The sequence below is a fragment of the Leptonotus elevatus genome, chromosome 7, assembly GCF_054856555.1.
Source record: "Leptonotus elevatus isolate MCC_2025b chromosome 7, RoL_Lele_1.0, whole genome shotgun sequence".
NCBI classification, from domain to species: domain Eukaryota; kingdom Metazoa; phylum Chordata; class Actinopteri; order Syngnathiformes; family Syngnathidae; genus Leptonotus; species Leptonotus elevatus.
Genome location: NC_141245.1, coordinates 13,922,010 through 13,942,485, shown reverse-complemented (window position 1 = coordinate 13,942,485; position 20,476 = coordinate 13,922,010). Strand labels below are relative to the sequence as shown.

Genomic DNA, 20,476 nt, shown 5'->3' with positions numbered 1-20,476 from the left:
AGGATTCTCCCATTCCTCCTCTGAAAAGAACGTGGCCACTGGTGACCGTGTACCAGACGTTCTTCGTGCTTCTGTACCTGCTTTGTTCCCTCTTATTTCACAAGAACAAAAGACAACTCAAAAGGCAGTTTTTTTTCCCCCACTTCTAAGAAAATGTTGAGCTTTTGTTCAGAAGGAAATGTAAGTATTGGCCTTTTGACACCCACGCACAGGTTGTTTAATCAGATTGCAATGTCCACTCCAGTGTTGATGCCTCCTCCGATGAATGACAAATTGCACCCAACACTTTGATGACCTCCCCTGTTGCGAACATTGATGTGCTGTAGTGTCGCCCACTGCCATGATAACAAAGTGTTGTTGTTGTTTCAACATGTAGACACACTTTTAACCTGAGTCAGGGAGATAAAGCTAATTATGCTCCTCATTTGCAAGACAAATCCATAGAATAGATCTTCTTCTTTTTTTTCTTTTTTTTTTTGCTAAGACCACAAGCCCTTTGCAGCCTGATCATGCTCTATGTTTACATGCTGCACTCTAAGGAAGCTCATGCATCTTTCATGTACAAACAAACTATAACACATATGTGACAGGGATTCTGTCATTAGAGGCAAATAAGTGAAAAAACATGACAGTCTTGCAATAGGTTTGACTCAGGTTGAGGGCATCGTTCATTCTGCAGTCTTCCACTTACCAAGACTCCATCTGGCAAAGTCTCATTAAAATGTTAATTCATATTAATAAGAGACAGGTAATAAACTGCAATTATGTATTAGTGTAGAGTTGGCGGAGAGTTAGGTGATGTTGGCAAGTGAAGCGATTTGGTCTCACTAATCAACAAGATTCCTCATGCACCACCCCCTCAAAACACACGTCTTTAACCTGAACCATCACAAGACACTCACTAAATGTTTGACGATGTCCTTGCCTTGTTTTCTATTCGAATAACCTTATGCTTTCTTCAGCATGGGGACAGAGATGAAGGCGTCGCTTAAGATTCTTTTGATATGCAAAACTTCTGCTTAGCACAAAGAGGGCAGGGGGGATTTACCAAAATAGTTGTGGACTTGTCCTCTCAGGAACTGAATTATGTTGCAGTCAAACTTAATTCAAGATGAAGAACTATTGTATATACAAATTCATTCCAAGCGGCATGATTGACATGTTTGAGGCTAGGCAAGTGGGGGCATGCACATTCGCTCAAGTTGGTTAAATGAAATAGAATGCTACGTTCAGACCAAAGACGAAATGTCGCTTCACCTCGCGTTTCTCATGCGAGTTTGATCGCAGGAAATACTGCATACATAGCTGATTCATTTATGCCATGCCACGACAGAGAAGAGGAAGAGCTTCTCTACCTCTGACTGAAACAAATGAATGAACATCAATAGCCAATCAGATGGCGGGTGGCTTTGCTACAACTTTGGCTAATGCTAAATGATATGCTATCGTAGTTCCTAGTTCAACAGCTGTAAACATGTAAATACACTAACCAGATATGACAGCTTTAATTCTCATTCCCCATTATGCTCCTTTTTGGCTCATATTGGAAGCTAGCTTGACAGAAGATGATGTAAAACAATGTGTTTATATCAAATAAAAATATAGACCTTTTCCGAGACTGAGATGCTAAAAATAATTGTTTAAATCAAGTGTTTTTCCTTTTTTTTTCTTTTTTCTTTTCTTTTGAATCTGAATTTGAACCAGCATTATTGCAAGGTTTCTCTAACTGAATATGTATATGTTAATGTTTATGATTCATGAGTTATGCTAATTGAACACTATTTGAGCAAAACAAAACAAAAGAATAAAAAGTAAAATAAAATAAAGATGACCAAATTCCATAGGTGTTATAAGCATCTGCCCTGGTTTTTAAATGTTTTCTTCAACCCAAGCAGCATTTCACACAAATTATTTTTTCATTTTTGCATATTGCTGCAGCATATAAAGTAAAAACGCTGATCAAACACTAAAATAGTAAAAACTTTCACATTTCAATCACAAGAAAACAACCTAGGTGGGAGGAATTGAGTCAAGTGTGACATTTTCATGAGTGTGGTCACCTGGTGTGAACAGCCTCCATAACAAATGTCAGGCTGCCATTCAGTCACTTGGACTGAACAGCGCCTGTCAGGCAAAATCTCTAATACTTTAAGACCAATTTATATATGATTTCAAAAACAGCCTTTAAAAGAAACCTGAATGCTACTAAGGTGACATTCAGGATGGCAACATATGGGCTATATTAAACTAAACCACACTGTCACATAGTGCTGTGATTTAACTTAAGTTGACTCGGTTGTAAGTTTAATTTTACATTATTTCCTCACATTTTGATTTATAGGTGAAACACAAGGCAAAATACAGCGTTTTTTTTATGTCATCCCCCACAATATGAAATATTTCTCCTTGTGTGAATTGTCCCGATTACACCATGAAGTACAGCACCATTGCTACCCAGTATCTTTTTTATCGGTGAAAGAAATCAAACAAGCCATTAAAAAAAAAGATCCCGAATGAGGTCTCATGCCCTTCAGCCAGTCCTTGCGTGTCCTTGGCTAGACAATACAAAGGGAGGGGGCGATGCAATACATCTTTTCTATGGAGTCTTGAATTACGAAACACCTCATCAATCACAATCGCATGAGAACTTGGTAGGAAAACGTATGAAAAGTTAAGCAACATTCTACCTGGGTGTTAAGTTAAGATTAGGGTTTATACTTGCTAATACTATGTTTTACTTTTGAAAATAATCAAACTAGCAAGTCTGATTAGCATTAAAAAAAATCTGATGCTTTATTATAAACATATTTTTGCATTCTTATCCTTCCACAGGGCCACCCACCATTTCCAGCACTCAGACACAACAAGCCTTGCATGGAGAGAAAGGACAAATCAAATGTTTTATTCGAAGTACTCCACCTCCAGACCGCATTGTAAGTACATTTATTTTTAATACAAACCTCGTGTCTTATCTAGTGCCCTATCATAACCATTTGTTACATCTTTGTAAGTGGAGGTAAAATGGTAAATAACATTATAGTGTTATGATAACTATATGTCACCATATGAAAGGGTTGAAACGACTCCGTCTAGTTTGATTTACTTGCGTGCTTTGCTAGCGAGGATCCTATCATTATTTATGGATCTAATATAAACAGGCTGCTCTCAAAGCTGTAATTATTAATGTGTTGGGCATACCTTTGTGTGTCCATGTGCATGTATCAGGCAAAAGAAAATCAGCTAATGGACATTAAAAGGAACAAGTGGTTAAACAAAAAAAGTTATTTGGGTCATTTGCTCAGATTTGGGTTAGATAAAAGTCTTAGCAACAAGTAGACCAAGAAAACAAGTGGACTTGGGGGCGTGGGGGAGAAGATTAATGTGTTTTATCCATTTATTAAAGAACCCTGGAACGCCTAGTCACCCCAGGTGTCCCCAATCACCCAATCAGCAGTAGAAACATCTAGGTCAAGACATGGCACCTCCTAGTGGCTCTCAGGGGCCACAGCAATCACCAGCATTAAGCAATTGGAGTGTCTGGTGAACAAACATGTTTGGCAAAGCCCATGGCATAGCAATTTATCTAACTCCAGACTTTGTATTCTCTGTCAGTGTGATGTTCCTACTGTATCAAGTGGCATTCATTTCCACAAGGCCTCACTCTTGCTACTGAAAAGGATTTTATTAACTAACCTAAAAGCTGTGTTGGCATCCAGCCCTTTTACTGTGGCTTCAATAGCTTTCACGTGTCATTATCTTCAGTCATTACTCTTCCATATGTCTTAATACACTTACATCACAGGGTTTGAACGATACAAATATCTACCTTATCTCACACGTTATCCATTCACAGGCCTGGTCCTGGAAAGAGACGGTTTTGGAGTCTGGGACGTCCGGTCGCTACACCGTGGAGACGGTCACCACAGAGGAAGGAGTCATCTCCACACTGACCATGAGTAATATTGTGCCAGCTGACTTCCAGACCATTTACAACTGTACTGCGTGGAACAGTTTTGGCTCGGACACCGAGATCATACGCCTTAAGGAACAAGGTGGGAGCCAAGGTCCGACAGGTTCCATCTTCCTCTTCTCCAATTCATGTGGATGTGGCGTCAAATAGTAGAGACAGAATTTGCGTGGTGTCTTGTGTGTGTTGTTGTCAGGACCAATGCATTACTGTGGTACATGAGGTTGTCATGTTGACTATTAAGAGCGTTGTTTCACACTTGACTTGTTTGGTTAGGTTAAAACAAATATGGCACTCCAATTGTTTTGATACTGTGGTTCAGATTAGTTCATCTCAAATATGCATAGGTGGGCATTCCATCAATATGGATGCAAGGTCAGCCAATCCCACAATGACGGACACGCCTTTTGTTGACAAATAACACATGACTGGAAACTTTGAAAAACTGACGGACTATGCATTGTCGCAAGTGGGTTTCTAGTCAATGCAATCATCAATAACCAGGTCAGTACCAAACGGACCTTCTCGAACTGTCAATGACGGATGCCCGTTTTGCAGACAAATGAGGTAAACACTGATGGCCGCCCAATTCGCTGACACACTGCAAAGTACTTCCACTTCTTTCCTGTGACTGCAGCTGAGCCACTCTTTTTTTCTCCTTTAGAATGCAAGTAAACATACACGTACCAGTTATACTAATTTCCAAACACACCATTCTCCAAGCTCTTTTGTATCTGTCCCAATACTGATAGTTGTAGAGCTCGGGTGACTACAGACCATGATGATAATGTTTTCCTCCTTTTGTAAATTCCTCGTTATTGCTACATATATGCAAGCATTAGATTAGTGCTCAGTTTGTTTATTTTACATCAGGCATGTTGTTAGACAGCTAAGGGGTCCTTTGGTGCACCATTTTACATCAGGCAGGTTATTGAACCACTAAGGGGTCCTAAAAAGGAGAAGTATTGGGTCCGTTGGTCGTGTGCGCTGCAATATTCCCGGCATTATGTGTGCACATGTGGCGATATTAGTGAGGAAAAGAATAGTAACATAAGAAACAATGCCCAGCAGAAAATAGTAGACAAAATAACGTTGAAGGACTGACAATTTATGGACTGCGCCTATGAAGCGGCTATAATTTAGCAGTGACGGAAGCCCAGTTAGAATAACGTTGACTGACTGACGGATTGGCGATTACAATTTGTTTTGGCTTGAAATATTGACGGATTGACAACAACGGAAGGGAGTCTCAACTGTTGACGATTGCTCACAAAGTGGTTGCTCAAAATTCATTGATGCGCCCACCTTTGGAAACATGAATGCTATAGCAATGGACTAGTGTTACAATATAACTGCTAAATTCAGCATAGCTGTCTGAACCTCCCAAATTGGAACTGCTTTTTAAAAATGCATTATAAAAGCTCTTAGTCTCAGCTGAACACCTCAAATTAGTCGCAAACTCAATGTGCGTAACCAACCGGGTTGCAATTGTATCTGTCAGATTTTTACTGGGCAACATTTGGTCCTGTATTTAATATGCCGTTCTGCAAGCTTAGTAAACCAGGAATAAATGGGTGCATAATTTAGCTGGGCTAAAGCTTGACAGGTTTGGGTCTGTTGAAATGAAATGTAGCATAATTTCTCTCATCAAGTGTGAGCGGTATCATACGAGCCCTGGTGCAGACTTCTCGTGATTTTAAAATACTAATTAATTTATTCATTTTGGAAGTGCTTCATGACATCACAGCTGTTTTGGACCCATCATTTTAATTACATTAAGACTGAGTGCTGTAGTAAGCATAGCAAAACCACTGGAGCAATGTTCATTTAAGGGTCTTAGGTGTTTTGCTCAAGGGCACCTGTGCTGTTAGAGTTTATGCTCATCAAGGGAACCAGACGTGAAAGTGTGTTGGTCATAGGCCACATTCTTAACCACTCTTCTACAGATGTTGCAGTAATCATGGGTGGGCTTGTGTTAAGCTAGCCCCATATAACATCCTAAATAGAGACATTAAATTATTTTTTTCTTTGTTAAGAGACCCTTTTAAAAATTAATACCTCTATCTTTTGACCTTTTCCTCCCTACCACCGGGAAGGTTGTTTAGTCTTCCCACTTATCGCAAATGATAAATTATATGCTGCTTATGTGCAAGTGACATTGACCAATGGAGACATTAAGCAGCCTTTAATGGTGTAGGAAGAGCACTTGGTTGTTTGGCTTCAGTTTAAAATTGCAAGGAGGTCATAAATGTGGGAAACTCCGGCCCTCATTAAAGTGTTTGATGAGGACCTTTAATGCTGGAGATGTTTGCCCGCAGGTTTGAGATCTTGCTCGTCCTCCAGTGTGCTACTCGTCTGTGCAGACACACATTAAACCAACACACACTGGCACACAAGCACCTAAAATAATTATGACGGGAAATTTTCAGGGTTTGTCCTTCATATCTCGCAATAATTGTATTCATCTTGGGACTGATAACGCGAGACGTCATTTTAACAGTTCTCAAACTTGGATTTGTTGTTACTCTGTTTACATGGATCAAATTAAAGAATGCCAATCTAACCTAGTCTTCATTCTGAGAATCAAGACCAGCTGTCAAATTTCACCAGGATGACACCAGGACCCAAGAAATACGATATTAAATCTTGTTTTGAGCTGCTCTTGACTTAGTCCGTTTTAACCAGCGGCCCTTGAGGACCAGGGTTGAGGAAGCCTGTGCTAAATGCTACGTGTATGCTCACTTGTTATTAGAAGTATTTTATTGCTTTACATTACTTTATTGGTTAACTTCATTTCACACTGAGTGACAATTCATGTCACTTTTTAAAGAGTTTTATTACTTGGATATTACCAGCCCTTATCTTATTTTTTTAATTGTCAGACCATTAAGTATACTGAAGATTTTACATAAAAAGTTGTTTGCACCGTATTAAGGTTTTATGAGGGATGTGTTTCATAGATGTGTGGCACATTTAACTGTAAATGGCTATGATTTTTCAACGGGGGATATTTATACAGCTCCACTGTCTTGTCTAAATGTAGTTCCACAAGGTTTTCTTGCAATGCTTTATGAAGTGTGCTAAAATATTGAAATATTTATGTTGTCTTTCTGTAGATACATTCTTGTCTGTTTGTTGTTCTTTATAGAATCCCTTCCCGTGGCGGTGATCATCGGCATTGCCGTGGGAGCTTTTGTCGCCCTCATCGTCCTCATGGGCACCATCGGAGCCTTCTGTTGTACCCGCTCCCAGAGAAGTAAGTCTGCTCGTCATCATCACACCCACGGAAACATGCATGCTAAAGTATCATTAAGTCCTCCATCGTGCCAACATGTCCATTTATTGTAACGGATCTTGTTTTTCATTATATCAAACAAAAGCTGCTTTTGAAATAAAAATAAATGACGGGAGCAAAACAGTCACACTCCACAGACGATGAGATCCCTTCTTCAGATGGACATCTTTTTTGTGCTGCAAAGATTATGAGCCAGATTGCGTTAAGGACTCATTTCACGCAAACTCAGTCTGGCTGCATCACATTCGAGGCTATTTGCATCACGCGCTATGTTCACTGCCACCCACCCATGTACCAAGTGACTCAGGTTTGAGACAGTCAGCAACTGTCTCTTTCCAAGAAGCGAACAAAATGTGCTACTGGTCCCTTCAGCATGTCTATTGTCTGTATACTACAGAGGAAGCGCACCTGGTTATGCCCTCACTGCCCGTCTCCATCTGTGCTCACCAGAGAGAACTTGCAAGCAAAATTAAAACAGAAAGTAAGAATTTATCTGACAGTATCATCAGCATTGTCCCTAACACAATGAGCCGGCATGGAAGGTTGTGTGAGATTGCATATGTATGCAGGACAAGATAATCAGCAAACAAGGGATTAATAATTGTTGTGTATTGTTCTTTCTTTTGGGGTGGGGTGGGGGGGGGGTCTATCAAAGACCCAGGAAATGTCGCTAAAATCTGTCATTTTGCAAACCTCACTAGGGGAAATTAGAATGTCAACAAATACAAAATGGTGTTGATGCAAGCTTATTGAGATACATGTACCATCTGTTACTGACAGATCTGAAAGGAGTTGTGTCTGCAAAAAATGACATCCGTGTGGAAATCGTGCACAAGGACCATAACGCCGCAAGAGAAAACGAAGAGCACGCCTCCATGAAACAACTGATGGTGAGTGTGAGTGTCACAGCATACTACTTTCCCTCCTTTCTTGACTTCTTTGTCACAAATCGAAATTAGGAAAATTTAGGTTTTATAGCTATGCTTGTCTTTTACAAGCTTACATTAGCATAATGAATGCACTATTATAGGCAAAGCTGTGGAATTCATTATTTTATGAGTAAGGACGTAACAAAAAGACATGTAGTCAAGGCTCAGAGGCTAAATTTATCGATATGATGTTGCAGGCAGTACTGTTTCCGGTGTTTATTCTGACTGGCTAATCCTATAGTGGGTGTACTTGTATAACGGCATGCCTGCAAGATACAGAAAGACCCTTTTGGAGCCATACCAAGATTAAGGTTTTTGTGCATGTTGCTCTAGGGTATAGGAGTATTTGTAGGAAAAAGATTTTGGTCTCCCCGTCTTCCTCTGCACAAAAATGAGCCAAGCCAACTTACAAAATTGCACTTTGTTAAGGGAAGGATTTCCAAGTATGCATTATTAATGTTACCTGCCAGCACCAACTGAAGGTTTTGACTAATGCTAAAAAAGAAAAAGTGCTAAAAGAGTGATTCTTCCATCAGTAACATTCTTTGTACTTTGAATGGGAGAGATTCCACAGGCACTCAGACTGCTTGATTTTCATGCAGGTGGAACGTGGGGAGTTTCAGCAGGAGTCTGCTCTGAAGCAGCTGGAGGTTTTGCAAGAGGAAGAGAAAGAGTATCAGCACATTAAGGTACAACTCTTGATCAATGACAGCATGAAGGCACTAAAGCGGCAGTGGGGAGTGGAATGCCTTTGGGCCACAAAATCGAGTTCAACAAAAAGAGGAAATGGCTCACCTATTTCATATGTGAGTTTTTTTTTCTTTTTGCAATTATAGCCCCTGAGGCAGAAAGTGCCCTGCAGGTCTAGTTTTAATAATCAGATGGGGGTTCAATATATTAGCGCCTGACTGTCCGTTAATATGAGAAAGATAAGATGTAGTGTATAGATGTAGACTACCTCCCCAAAGCAGAGTGGATTGAGAGAGGTTGTGAGTATTAATTAACCTGATGTTCCTCTTAAAGTAGCCTTCTTCAGTTTTGAAATCACGTTTCATATCCCACTCAATATCAGATTTTTTTTTAATTGTATTATCATTCTTGTGCTTGAGGGACATTTCTTATTTCTCATCGGATTGACAAAAAGCAGTCACTATTTCCACGTGAGGTTCATCTTTTTGTACATAAATGAATGTTAGCTGTAATGTTGCATGTTTATTGAAGAAATACGATGTGAAGACGATGCAGACTGCCCTCCCGCTAAAATATTACTCTTGTCCTTGCTCCGGTGAGAATACAGGGTCCGCTATTTGCTCTCCTATAGAGATACCTACCAAAATCCAACAATCTTTACAGTATTTACCTGTAATCCACATACTGTATATACATTCCAAAACATAGTTGCTGGAAAATATACAGTATTTAACCGCTTATTATACGGCAAATTACCGTACTTTGTTTTTACCCATAATGCATTTTATCCCCATAATACATTGCTGTATACAGTTAAATACTGTAAAATACTGTAGATTTTACTGAAATTTGTTACAGTGTAAAATAAGAGTGACTCATAAGGGACATAGTAACTGCATAGCAACTGACAAGTGACCACATCATCATCATAAGTGACAATGCAACTGCATAGCGACTACAAAATACGAGTAATTAGGTGACTTGACAAAATAAGAGTGACAGGACCATATTAACTGCAGAGCTACATAGCAATCGCCAACTTCTTCATTACAAGAAACATAGCGTCTGCATAGCAACTGAAAACTTAATCATCGTAAGGGACAAAACAACTGTATAGCAACTACAAAATAAGAATGACTTGATGAAATAAGAGTGACAAACACATCCATGAGGTTAAGGACATAATACAGAACAATAACAACACAGTGACCCCATGACCAACCCAAAACACACTCATAACAACAATTCTAGCATAAAGAGATTACTTTGTACATTCAGCTCATGATAGCCTTGGATTATTCCCATTAAACTGTAATTTTCCAACACAAAACAAAACAAATGTAAACGTTGTTTTCACAATCCATACAATAATCTGCAATCATACCCAAAAGAAAAGTCGAAATCAGGTTGGAAATGAGACTTTGATTGTATGCCAGTGTAGAAACAAAGCATGAGTCACAGCCACACAGCTTGAGCCGACTGTTCGCAAGTAACAACAGACAAGAAATGCTAAATCTAGAAACTAGATAGCAGAGTGTAACTTCAAATGATCTTGTTTGATCAGTGGCAATCTTGCCACTGTGTGCACACGTCCTTTGATGTCAGTATGCTCCTGCACATATGGAGGAAGTTGTAAGACTAAAGTGCGGTCAGATACAACCAAGCCTTTCTTCATTCAATGCATCGCAGTAAATGTCTGTTGTTGTTTTGCAACCGTTCATCCAATTAACATGCCGATGAGCAGACATGAATGAATGAGTCCGTGCTGAAGGAGGCACCTGGCGTTCGGTTCTCCTTAAGTGCATGACTCCTGCATAAGTGCTCTACAATGGATTTGGCAGACTGTACAGGTTTTTGTGTGTGAGTGGGTTTTTTTGTGTTTTGTTTTATTTTGTTTTTGTGGCTTATCTGCTTTCTCAGTAAGTTATACCGCGTCACGTCCCATTTTACAGCTTTATACTTTGTTATATTTCCAGTAAAATTTGTGGTTATGTGGTGGTTATGCCTTGTCGTTCCAGTTATCCACTGCTGTCAAAAGAAATTATTAAAGTTGTATTTTATCAAATAAGCAAAATCACTTCACTTTATTCAAACTTTTGTTTTTCACTTTAAATGTCAATGACATATAGTGAAATTTAAATTGCTGAATCAACGGATATATAGCATATGTGTTTTTCCCAATAATCTCATGTGCATTGAAAAGTCCTTTCAGTCCTGGAATGCGTCTCTTCTGATTTAACACATAACAATTCTGTTAGTGTGGCTTCACTGTGGTTATTCTGGCTTCCTCCCACATGGAAGACTCGAAATTAATTGCCTGTAGGTGGGATTTGAATGGTTGTCAACCCTGTGATTGACAGGTAATCAGTCCACTGGGCCCCTGTTGCTGTAAGTCAACTGGGATCGGTTTCAGCTTCTCTGATCCTGAACAGAATATGCAGTACAGAAAATGGATGAATGTTTACCTCCCCTTTAAGTGCTTCGCATCTAAATGCAACCGTAAATCAAGTTGGGCAGATTCATTCAGTAGGCGTTTATTCTTGAAGATAAATTCCCTCGTAACAATTCCCAGAGATGATGTGACCAGTCTGTTGCTGCGAGCAAGTGGCACAGAAGAACAACATGTAATTGTTTCCTATAGGCTACATCCCAGAGGGAATGTCAGGGTTATCAGTGGAGCCATTGCAGGTTTTGCAGACTCTCATGTGTTTTGGTCAGATGAGCACTGGCACAGATTCCCTGGTGTGTTTTTGCCATGTTTACCTACTTACCTGTTTTTCTCTGGGGGTTTCAGTTTGTTTTATTTCCCACACCACGTGAGGGCCAAGGAGGTCCTGAATGAGAAATAAAGGCCAGACGCAGACAATCAACATGTCCGTCGTCCAATAGTGACAAGCATAACAAGTATCCTCTCGTGCTGGCTTTCTTTCATTTCCCCCCATTATGAGCGCTCTTCTTTTGGGATTTGCCTCTCACTATGCTTGACATTCACATCCACTCCCATGAGGATAACACACATACATGAACACCCGAGCCCTAACTGGACCCTCAGTGGCAGTGCGGTGCCGGCAGCCGATCGCGCAAACGATGGCACCGCTCTAGGCACAAAAGCCATTTTGGTGCTGAGCCCGCATGATCGTGCAGACACCGCAATGTGTTTAGCTCCAATTAAAGATGGTGTGTGATTGAACTTTGCAGTGACACATTGGATACCAAACTATGAATCATCAAAGCCCGCTTAATTAGCGAGAAGCATGATTTTAAGGTTAGAATGGGGCTGACTAAATCCTGACACAGTTTGTCATAATTTGCCGTGATTCACATTGCAGCGTGTCCTAATTTATTTGCCCTCTTGAATGGTAATTACAATGAGCTTGACCGTGGCTTCAGTTGAGCTTTGAGGAAACAACAATTAAGCATGTACACTGTTGAAATTATGTACCTTTATTCATGGGTAATCCAGGTCCAGGAAGTAAAAACACTGTCACAGTTTGGCTTGAGCTACTGGTGCTTCTCCTCAACCGGCACAGGTGCTAAAACTGCAAACTGTTTTTAGTAGGAATCTTCCATACTGGATATTGGACATCCCTAGTCTATATATATAAGGGATGTCCAATATCACTTTTTCAGACAGATTGATACCAGTATTAGTACTCAACTGATACCAGTATTAGTACTCGACTCATGAGAAGCCACCGATATCAAGTACCTATATCACTAGTACTTTTGAAAAATAAAATTTTAAAACAAAAAAACAATGACAGATTATTTTAAAGACCTATATATACCAATATACTGTAACATTTTTAACGGTAATGGTCTTATTTTTTTTCCATTCAATAAAAAAAATCATATTTTGGATAGAACACACTAAATAAATAAATAAATCCTTCATAGCCATCTGTCAGACATGCATGCCGTTCCTGATCGTGAAACCGCCACAATAGAGCGGCTGATACTGGTATTGATCGCAGTCGCTAGTAACGATACATTGTCCTTATACCAGGGATGTAATGATAACGGCAATATGTCAATATTAAAACTGCCACAATATTGTCGTTGTCATGTTACAATATTAACATATGACATTAATATTTAACATCTGTTAAAAAGGGGCGGTTGTATTCCATTTGTGTAGTTCTAGCACCCTCTGGTGATTCATTTATTATAGTGATGGACAAATGAAGCTTAAGAAGCACTTGTGATATTTTCTTACTCCTCTAGATGAAACTGTTGGTTTAAAGATGCAGTGGAAAATTAATCCATTTTCATTGCACTATTACTTTATCTTTAAACCAATAGCACCATCTATAGGATTAAAAAAGTATTGAAAGTGCTTCATGAAGCTTCATTTCCCTTCACTAGTTTATTAGTGCATTCTAATTTTAATTAGGAATGTTTTGGCCACTGCGGTGGTTATTACTCCCATAAATCCGTCATACCAGCAAGTATTTTTCAACTTATCTTCTTTGCCGCTGAACCAATAGGAGCACATGGCAATGACATGTGACATACATAACATGACTATTTATTTGTCAATACAAAAACACAATATTGGACTTTTTCCCCCAATAAGAGCTTCTTTTTTTTTTTTTAATACAATACCGTGAGTTTTTATACAATAAAGTACAGGACTCGACCATCTCTTCTTTTTAGTTTGCGGACCTGAATTTCCAATTCAGATTTTATTTTAAGTTCCTAGTTTAATTTGCTTTGACCGTTACCCTCGAGAAGAAACATTGATATCATGATTCTCTTTCCAAATAGGACCCCACAAATGGCTACTACAGCGTCAATACCTTCAAGGAGCACCCGACACCGACCATGTCAGGGAACCAGTCCACTGACGGGAGGAATCCAACAAACACAAGCACGCTGGGCAAGCAGCGAGTACCGACAGGCATGTCCTTCACCAACATCTACTCCACTCTGGGAGCGGGCTCCAATCGTCTGTATGACTACAGCCAACGCTTTGTGTTGGGCATGGGCAGCAGCTCCATTGAGCTCTGCGAGCGGGAATTCCAACGCGGCTCATTGAGCGATTCCAGTTCGTTTATCGACACGCAGTGCGACAGCAGCGTCAGCAGCTACAGTAAGCCCGACGGCTACGTGCAGTTCGACAAAGACAGCAAGGCGTCGGCCTCCTCGTCATCCCACTACTCCCAGTCGTCATCGCAGAACTCAGACCTAACCCGGCCCCTCCAGAAGCGCATGCAGACCCATGTCTGACAGGCAGAATGTGAGGGATGTGTGTTTTAAACAGGGTGTGAACCAGCCTTCGTGTGAAACTATGTGTTCTTCTGGAGGCGCAGGAGACGGCTGGCTTGATCACGTTAAGACTTCAAATGTGGGTCAAGAAGCCTTATACTGCCGTGTTGCTTAATTACACTTTTTTTTTTTTTTTACTCAGAATCTTGAGTAGTGCCACAGCAGCAGTTTGCCAACACAGAAACAGCCCAAATATGGAGTTTGAACTGATATACCACATGGAATTGTTCCGCTGATTAATGAAAAGTGATACTACCAGGCTTTGTTTGATAATCTGCTCCCTTTGCAAATACATTTTTTAAAGATTGTCATTCTGGAAAAAAAAGTATCATTCTTATCAGTGTTGGAGAGAAAACATTCATTTGTCAGCTACGTTCCCATTGCTCATTCATGTACTGTATTTTCAAGCACAATGACTGAATGTGCACAAGGTTTTTAGGTGTTGCAATACACCTCTCATGACCCCCCCTACCTCCTTTGGCTCTGAGCTCGGCTTGTTGCAACTTCTCTCCGACAAAGGTGGAGTCAAACTTGCCTTTCTCCGCATGCCCACAGACATATTTAGAGGAAGAGCTGTATTTGGGCCACAGAGGCAGAAGATGATAAAGAAGGGCTGAGACATTTTCAAACCCAAGTCTTGAGTTTTACATTGCCGCTGTGATTAAAGAATATCAGTGTACATATTGTATAATGACTGTAAATTATTTTCTGAATCTTATAAAGACAACAGTGCTTCACATTGTCCCAAAAACGTATATCTACTTTGCCTTGAGGCCTGTTTGAACTTTGTAAGACAGGCTTATTCTATATCAGCATCCTCTATGGGGTTAGGGTTGGAACTAAATGCAGTCTGTAAATTAACTTGTTTTGGACCAGAAGTCATCAGCCATACACATTGAATGAAATGTAAACATTTTGTCATGACGATTCTTATTTTTGTGGTTTTATTGCTGTGCGTGGTGAGTGTTACTGGTGGAACAGGATCTGGTCGCTAAGATGTTACTGCCTAACAGAGAAGTCCAATTTAAAAGTTTTTTCTTTTGACTGTTTTTAAATTTGATCTCCACTAACCACTACCTGGCTATGATTTTGACTTTGATTTTTGTTTTTATTTCATTGAATTGGAGTCACTTGGGATTTTCAATACCACTTTCTTTTTCAAAACAGATCCCAGTACGAGTACTCAACTCTTGAATTATGCCAATAGTGATACCAAGTACTGACCACTTTGTTTACATAAAATGTATCGGTAGCCGTTGCGTACCTATACCTTGAAATAAGATCAGGTATCGGCCCTATATCGATTACTGGTATCAGAAATTGCCCATCCCGAGTAGTCACCCTAAAAATATATTGAAAATGGTTTTAAAATTGCAACAAGGTGATACGTATTAAAAATGCATTCCCTTTCAATTGAAAAAAAAGGCAAAATTGTGTTGGTTATAGCAAAATATGTAAGCAAACCACAATAAATTTCAAGTCATATTATTGTGCTCGGTACTCAAACTAGAATGCACAATATACGTATATATATTTCTTTCAAAGGAAAAACAAATCCTGTGTTTTTTGTATCAAAAGCTGTCAAACCAGGTTTCATTCAGATTGTGCAAATTAAACATGCTCATCTGATGATTTCCCCCTCAACACTGTAACCAACAAAAGATTTAATCAATCTTGACTTTCTTCTGGATACACGGCAGCGACATTCCCATACTGCCGTTGTTTCAGTTAAGCCACTGATTTTGTAGATGACAAGTGCTAAAGCCTTAGCAGAGGCCTTGCCTGATGCTTGAGTGCTTCTGTTTTTATTTGTTTATGCACTGTATATGCTAAATTTGAATTCATTTAGTGGAGAGTAGAGACAGAGAATAAACATAAATTGCATCTACAAAAGCAATCATAAAGCAAGGTTCCAAAGTGAACCTGTCAAGTGTTGTTGTCATGCTTTGTGTTGTATAATACTGAAGTGGAGTTTAGGGTGTTCTGCAGTACAAATGCCAGAGAAAACACATAGATAAAAACAAGTGGTGTGATTAATGCTGTCACTCATGATAATTTTGGACATTATATCTTGATTTTGTGTAAACTTCATTTCAATGTGATTTAATCAAAGTGGCACATTTGGCCATACATTGGGCTTTGTAAACATAATTAAAGTGCAGATCTCAAGAGTAAACGGCTTGTGCACTTTTGTAAACGACGGCAATTAATGCATTATACAGATGATCTTGATAAAGGTTTCCAATGAACCGCCAGTCTGGCATTTCTTCAACAGCACTTTAAAACTGGTATGTGAATAGTCTTTCACACTGTCCTTGTGGCGTGGAATGTACATTTATAAATGGATTGGTCTCCACAGTTTCCGGCACAACGGCTCAATTTCAACACTGATAAATTAATCCAGTTTGGCGCTGAGCAGACTGTATCTAAATTTCTGAAACACTGCCTTTCCCTGTATATAGGTCCCCCCCCCCCCTCCCGTTTTTCTTTCTTTTTCAGTCTTTACACTGAATTACATTAAGGCTCATCAAATCCATGATACAAACTGTACAGACAATCATTTCACTTACATGAATTCATTCTGCTCTGCTTTTCTCTCTCACAAATTGACATGAAAGTTGACCTTTAGTGAGCACTCCCGTATCCCCTCCACACTCTATACGGGGAAGGCATGTGCAGCAAAACACACGAGAGGCTGGTGATAGAAATGAGAACGTGAGAGAGCTTTGCTGCGACTGCTTTGAAGTGAGATGAAGTACAAGGTTATTATGATAATTTGAGCCCCTCGGAGAAATGCCTACCGCAGTTTTATTTCTTCACGTGATGACCAACTTTTCTGAGAATTATAGAATCTATACCTCAGTCAATCAGCATATCTTGCCACATAGTAAAGCACAAATTGGAAGATTGAATAAATTAATGAGGCTATGTTCTCTACTGCGTTCTCCCTGCTATGTGCGGGTATCCCCCCCCCCCCCCCCCCCCCCTCAGTACAGATTCAGGAGCTATATACGTAGTACAAAAAAAAAAAGAATGACGTGATAAAAAGAGTTGTAACATTTAATTGTCATGTTGCAAGACAGAAAATTTGAACACATTTTCAACTCCACAAGTTCTGAGAAGTTCATTTGTTGAGTTTGTTCAACCATGGATAAAAGGTGTTTTTATTTGACAATAATGGCTGATCAATATATGGCAGCTCAACATTCATTTTTCTTAAAATTACTTTATGACTTTATTCCCTTACAAAAAAATATAATGTAATAGGTGACAAATACCGGTACCAGCAAATTGTAACATTGAGACTTTACTTTGGTAACATATCCATTGGTTTTTTTCCCCTCTTTTTTTTGGGGGGGGGGGGGGGGGCACAATTGTTGTTTTATTTTACCATATGTATTTATTTCATTTCTTCTTATAAGGGTGGCATCGCACTGAGCATGAACATGTTTAGAATTTATTTGCAACATTTAATGAACACTGACAAAAAAAAAACCATCATTCGCTGCTTGCTAATGCTTGCAAATAAATAGCCATCATATTGTGATTCAAAATAAATATAGAACAAATGAAAACTTCTACACAATTGCTGTAAGCAAGGATTTTGAAATACTTCATCCTGGCTGGCTGTGTTTTATTTCTTTGCTTGCTTTTTCATAGGGAGGGAGACTAAAAACTGGCCTAAAATGTGCCGGTCTTGCCTGGGTATCCTTCAGGCATTCTTTCCCAGAAGGTCTTGCACTGCATTGCTTAGTCTGAATGAAAATGCAGTGCTGCGTCATGGCAATCTTAATGTTACCGCACAGTTGCAGTATGCCTTCACGTTGTCAGAATACTCCCATAGATGTAAAAACAACACATATCGTCCAAAAGCTCCCGTTTTCTTTGTCAGCGAAGCTTTTGCAATGACCCCCCCCCCCCCCCCCCCAAAACAATTCCCCTTCTTGTTTGAGAGAACAGGCCGAGTGCACAGCAAAGTGATAAATATTTGATAGGCCAGCCGCCTGTCCCAATTTCACCGTCCCATGGCCGCAGATCCAGCGGCCTTGAATGTAACGCTGAAAGAGTCAAAGCCCAAGCGCCCTGTTCACCTGTAGACGCCTCGCCGGCTGCTGCTTCCTGTTTGTCTGACATCAAGCAGAGAGCAGAGTGCAGAGTGCAGAGGCGAGGGTACAACAGGTGAATAAACACAAAGACACACAACAATTACAAGGGGGGTGCTGCCCTGCCCTGATAGGAGAAACAATAGCAAAGTGATTTATTTTTCAGAGATGCCAAAGATGAGCTTGAGCCTGTGCTATACTGCGCACGAGTGGATGTGGAGCCTGCCAGAGAGAGACAAGGCCACTTGTTACTTGTTTACAGCCTGTTTCTAGGTCTTGAGGAAAGTGGATAAAGGAATATTTATAATAGAGCTCATCATAAAGAACTAGTTCTTCAGTGTGTAATTGCTTTTCCAATCTATTTCGCTCTCAGTTCATTTTTCTTTTGTAAAAAAAAAACAATAATCAGTATGTTGTGTGTACAAGGAAGAAAAGGAGTGGAGCCAACATCGTTTAAAAGGTTTTCGACAGGCCCAGCAGGGATGGCCGTGGTTCAGTATGCAGCATACAATATACACTAGGTCACAGAACAACTGCAACATATTTGTAATTCAAATGAGAACATTTCTTGTTCTGAAAGCATCCTCATTTGCAAACACGACATGAGCTTGGTTTGGAAGAGGCAACGAAGGGGATGATAAGAATGAAAAGTCAACGTGTAAATTCATTGGGGCTGTTTATAGTCACTGGGCCTACCTGTGTGTATGGAATTAAAGAGAGAGAGAAAAAGGTTGTATTTTAACTGTACTGGTCTGTGATTCTATGACGCTTTTGCTCTGTATATTTGGAGAATAAAGACAATGTTTGAGTTTGTTTTTGTCTACATTTTCTCAGTGAAAAAATCACCATCTCCTTACATGCTGGCCAATATATATATATATATATATATATATATATATATATATATATATATATATATTCTCTGCACATTATGAAATACTTACAAATGTAAAGTATTTACATAAACAAGCTAAACCAAGCAGTGTGTCTTATGTACAGCACTTGCATCAACACTTTTGAATCAAACACACATATCTCCAAATGTCAGTACGTATTTTTCATTTAAATAGCCATCAATTAGAAACATGTTTTTTTTACAATATATGTCTTCTATATAATGTCAATGAATACAATTTAGATTTTTATTAGATAATGATAAGTCGCGGTAGGCTTTGTATAGCACTTAACAATCAGTTAACATGAATTCAATTTGGCTTTGATGGAATTGAGTATTTTGGCTTCTAGTCCTCTACCGCCGGTCTGGTCTGCAAGCCACTTGGTACTGGGCCACACAGGTGTACTAAACAATATATTAATTTTTTTTTTTTGTAGCGGAGCAAATACTGCCCCATATTTATGATTTGTCACCATTATTGGTCTGACTGTCACAGCTGTATAATTTTTAATGAAAATAATAGTTAACATTAGAAAAAGTAAGACACCAACAAATCAGAGATCAAATGTGATGTTTATGAATAAAAACAAATTCCATAGTCCTGCTGTGCTACTACTGTTGCACACATACCTTTTAAATGTGCTTGTTGGTGTAGTTAAAAGTTTAAAATGTACATAAATATTACAACAAATATACAATGTTTGGGGGAATAGCATGAATCATTAATGGCCCACATGACGCATCCAGCATGCAAGGTCATCACGCAAGCCACCATTTGGGAACATGAGGCTGCAGGGGTTCTTCAAATATGATTTTTTTTCTCTCTCTCTCTCTCTCTCTCTCTCTCTCTCTCTCTCTCTCTCTCTCTCTCTCTCTCTCTCTCTTAATTTCACATAAAGATGACTGCTACAGTTGGGCATCAAGTCTCAAGAATGGATTGGAACCGGGACTAAAATCGCAGTTCCCTGTTCCGGTGCCTCGTGCACCGACCCGAAGAAGAACTTGCTGAGACCAACGAAGAAGAAGTGCACTTGGTCCAATTAAATGAACAGTCACCTCGGTGCAATAGGAGACATGATTATATTGTGCAAAGGTTGCCAGGATGACATGTAGAACGGAATGGAGCGTTCCAGGTTTGACAAGCTCCAAGTCTCAGCCAGCAGCGTGCTTTACTTCAGCGAGGTCACAATCGGGCAAGTTAAACTACAAATACTTTCAAAATTGAGAGAGTTTACAACTAAATGACGAAATGACATGAAATAATACACTCAACTGAAATATATGCAATTTAAACAGCATAGTTCAGTGCAAGGCTCTGGGGAAGTGATC

At 39.5% G+C, this 20,476-nt stretch overlaps 1 protein-coding gene across 7 annotated transcripts in view; it reads left to right on the top strand.

Annotated features, from left to right (window-relative positions):
* The window catches only part of kirrel3b (kirre like nephrin family adhesion molecule 3b), a 219,663-nt gene extending 200,598 nt beyond the window's left edge, over nt 1–19,065 (top strand). The window contains exons 14-20 of one of the 7 annotated variants that reach the window (XM_086080584.1): nt 2,833–2,933; nt 3,854–4,052; nt 7,116–7,223; nt 7,660–7,743; nt 8,043–8,158; nt 8,794–8,880; nt 13,649–19,065. In XM_086080584.1, the coding sequence (XP_085936710.1) occupies nt 2,833–2,933; nt 3,854–4,052; nt 7,116–7,223; nt 7,660–7,743; nt 8,043–8,158; nt 8,794–8,880; nt 13,649–14,110 (1,157 nt within the window). In that variant the 3' untranslated portion in view covers nt 14,111–19,065. Of the gene's footprint in view, nt 1–2,832; nt 2,934–3,853; nt 4,065–7,115; nt 7,224–7,659; nt 7,744–8,042; nt 8,159–8,793; nt 8,881–13,648 lie in introns of all 7 variants that reach the window. The other 6 variants (XM_086080582.1, XM_086080581.1, XM_086080588.1 and 3 more) reach the window with 6 other exon arrangements.
* The last annotated feature ends 1,411 nt before the right edge of the window (nt 19,066–20,476 follow it).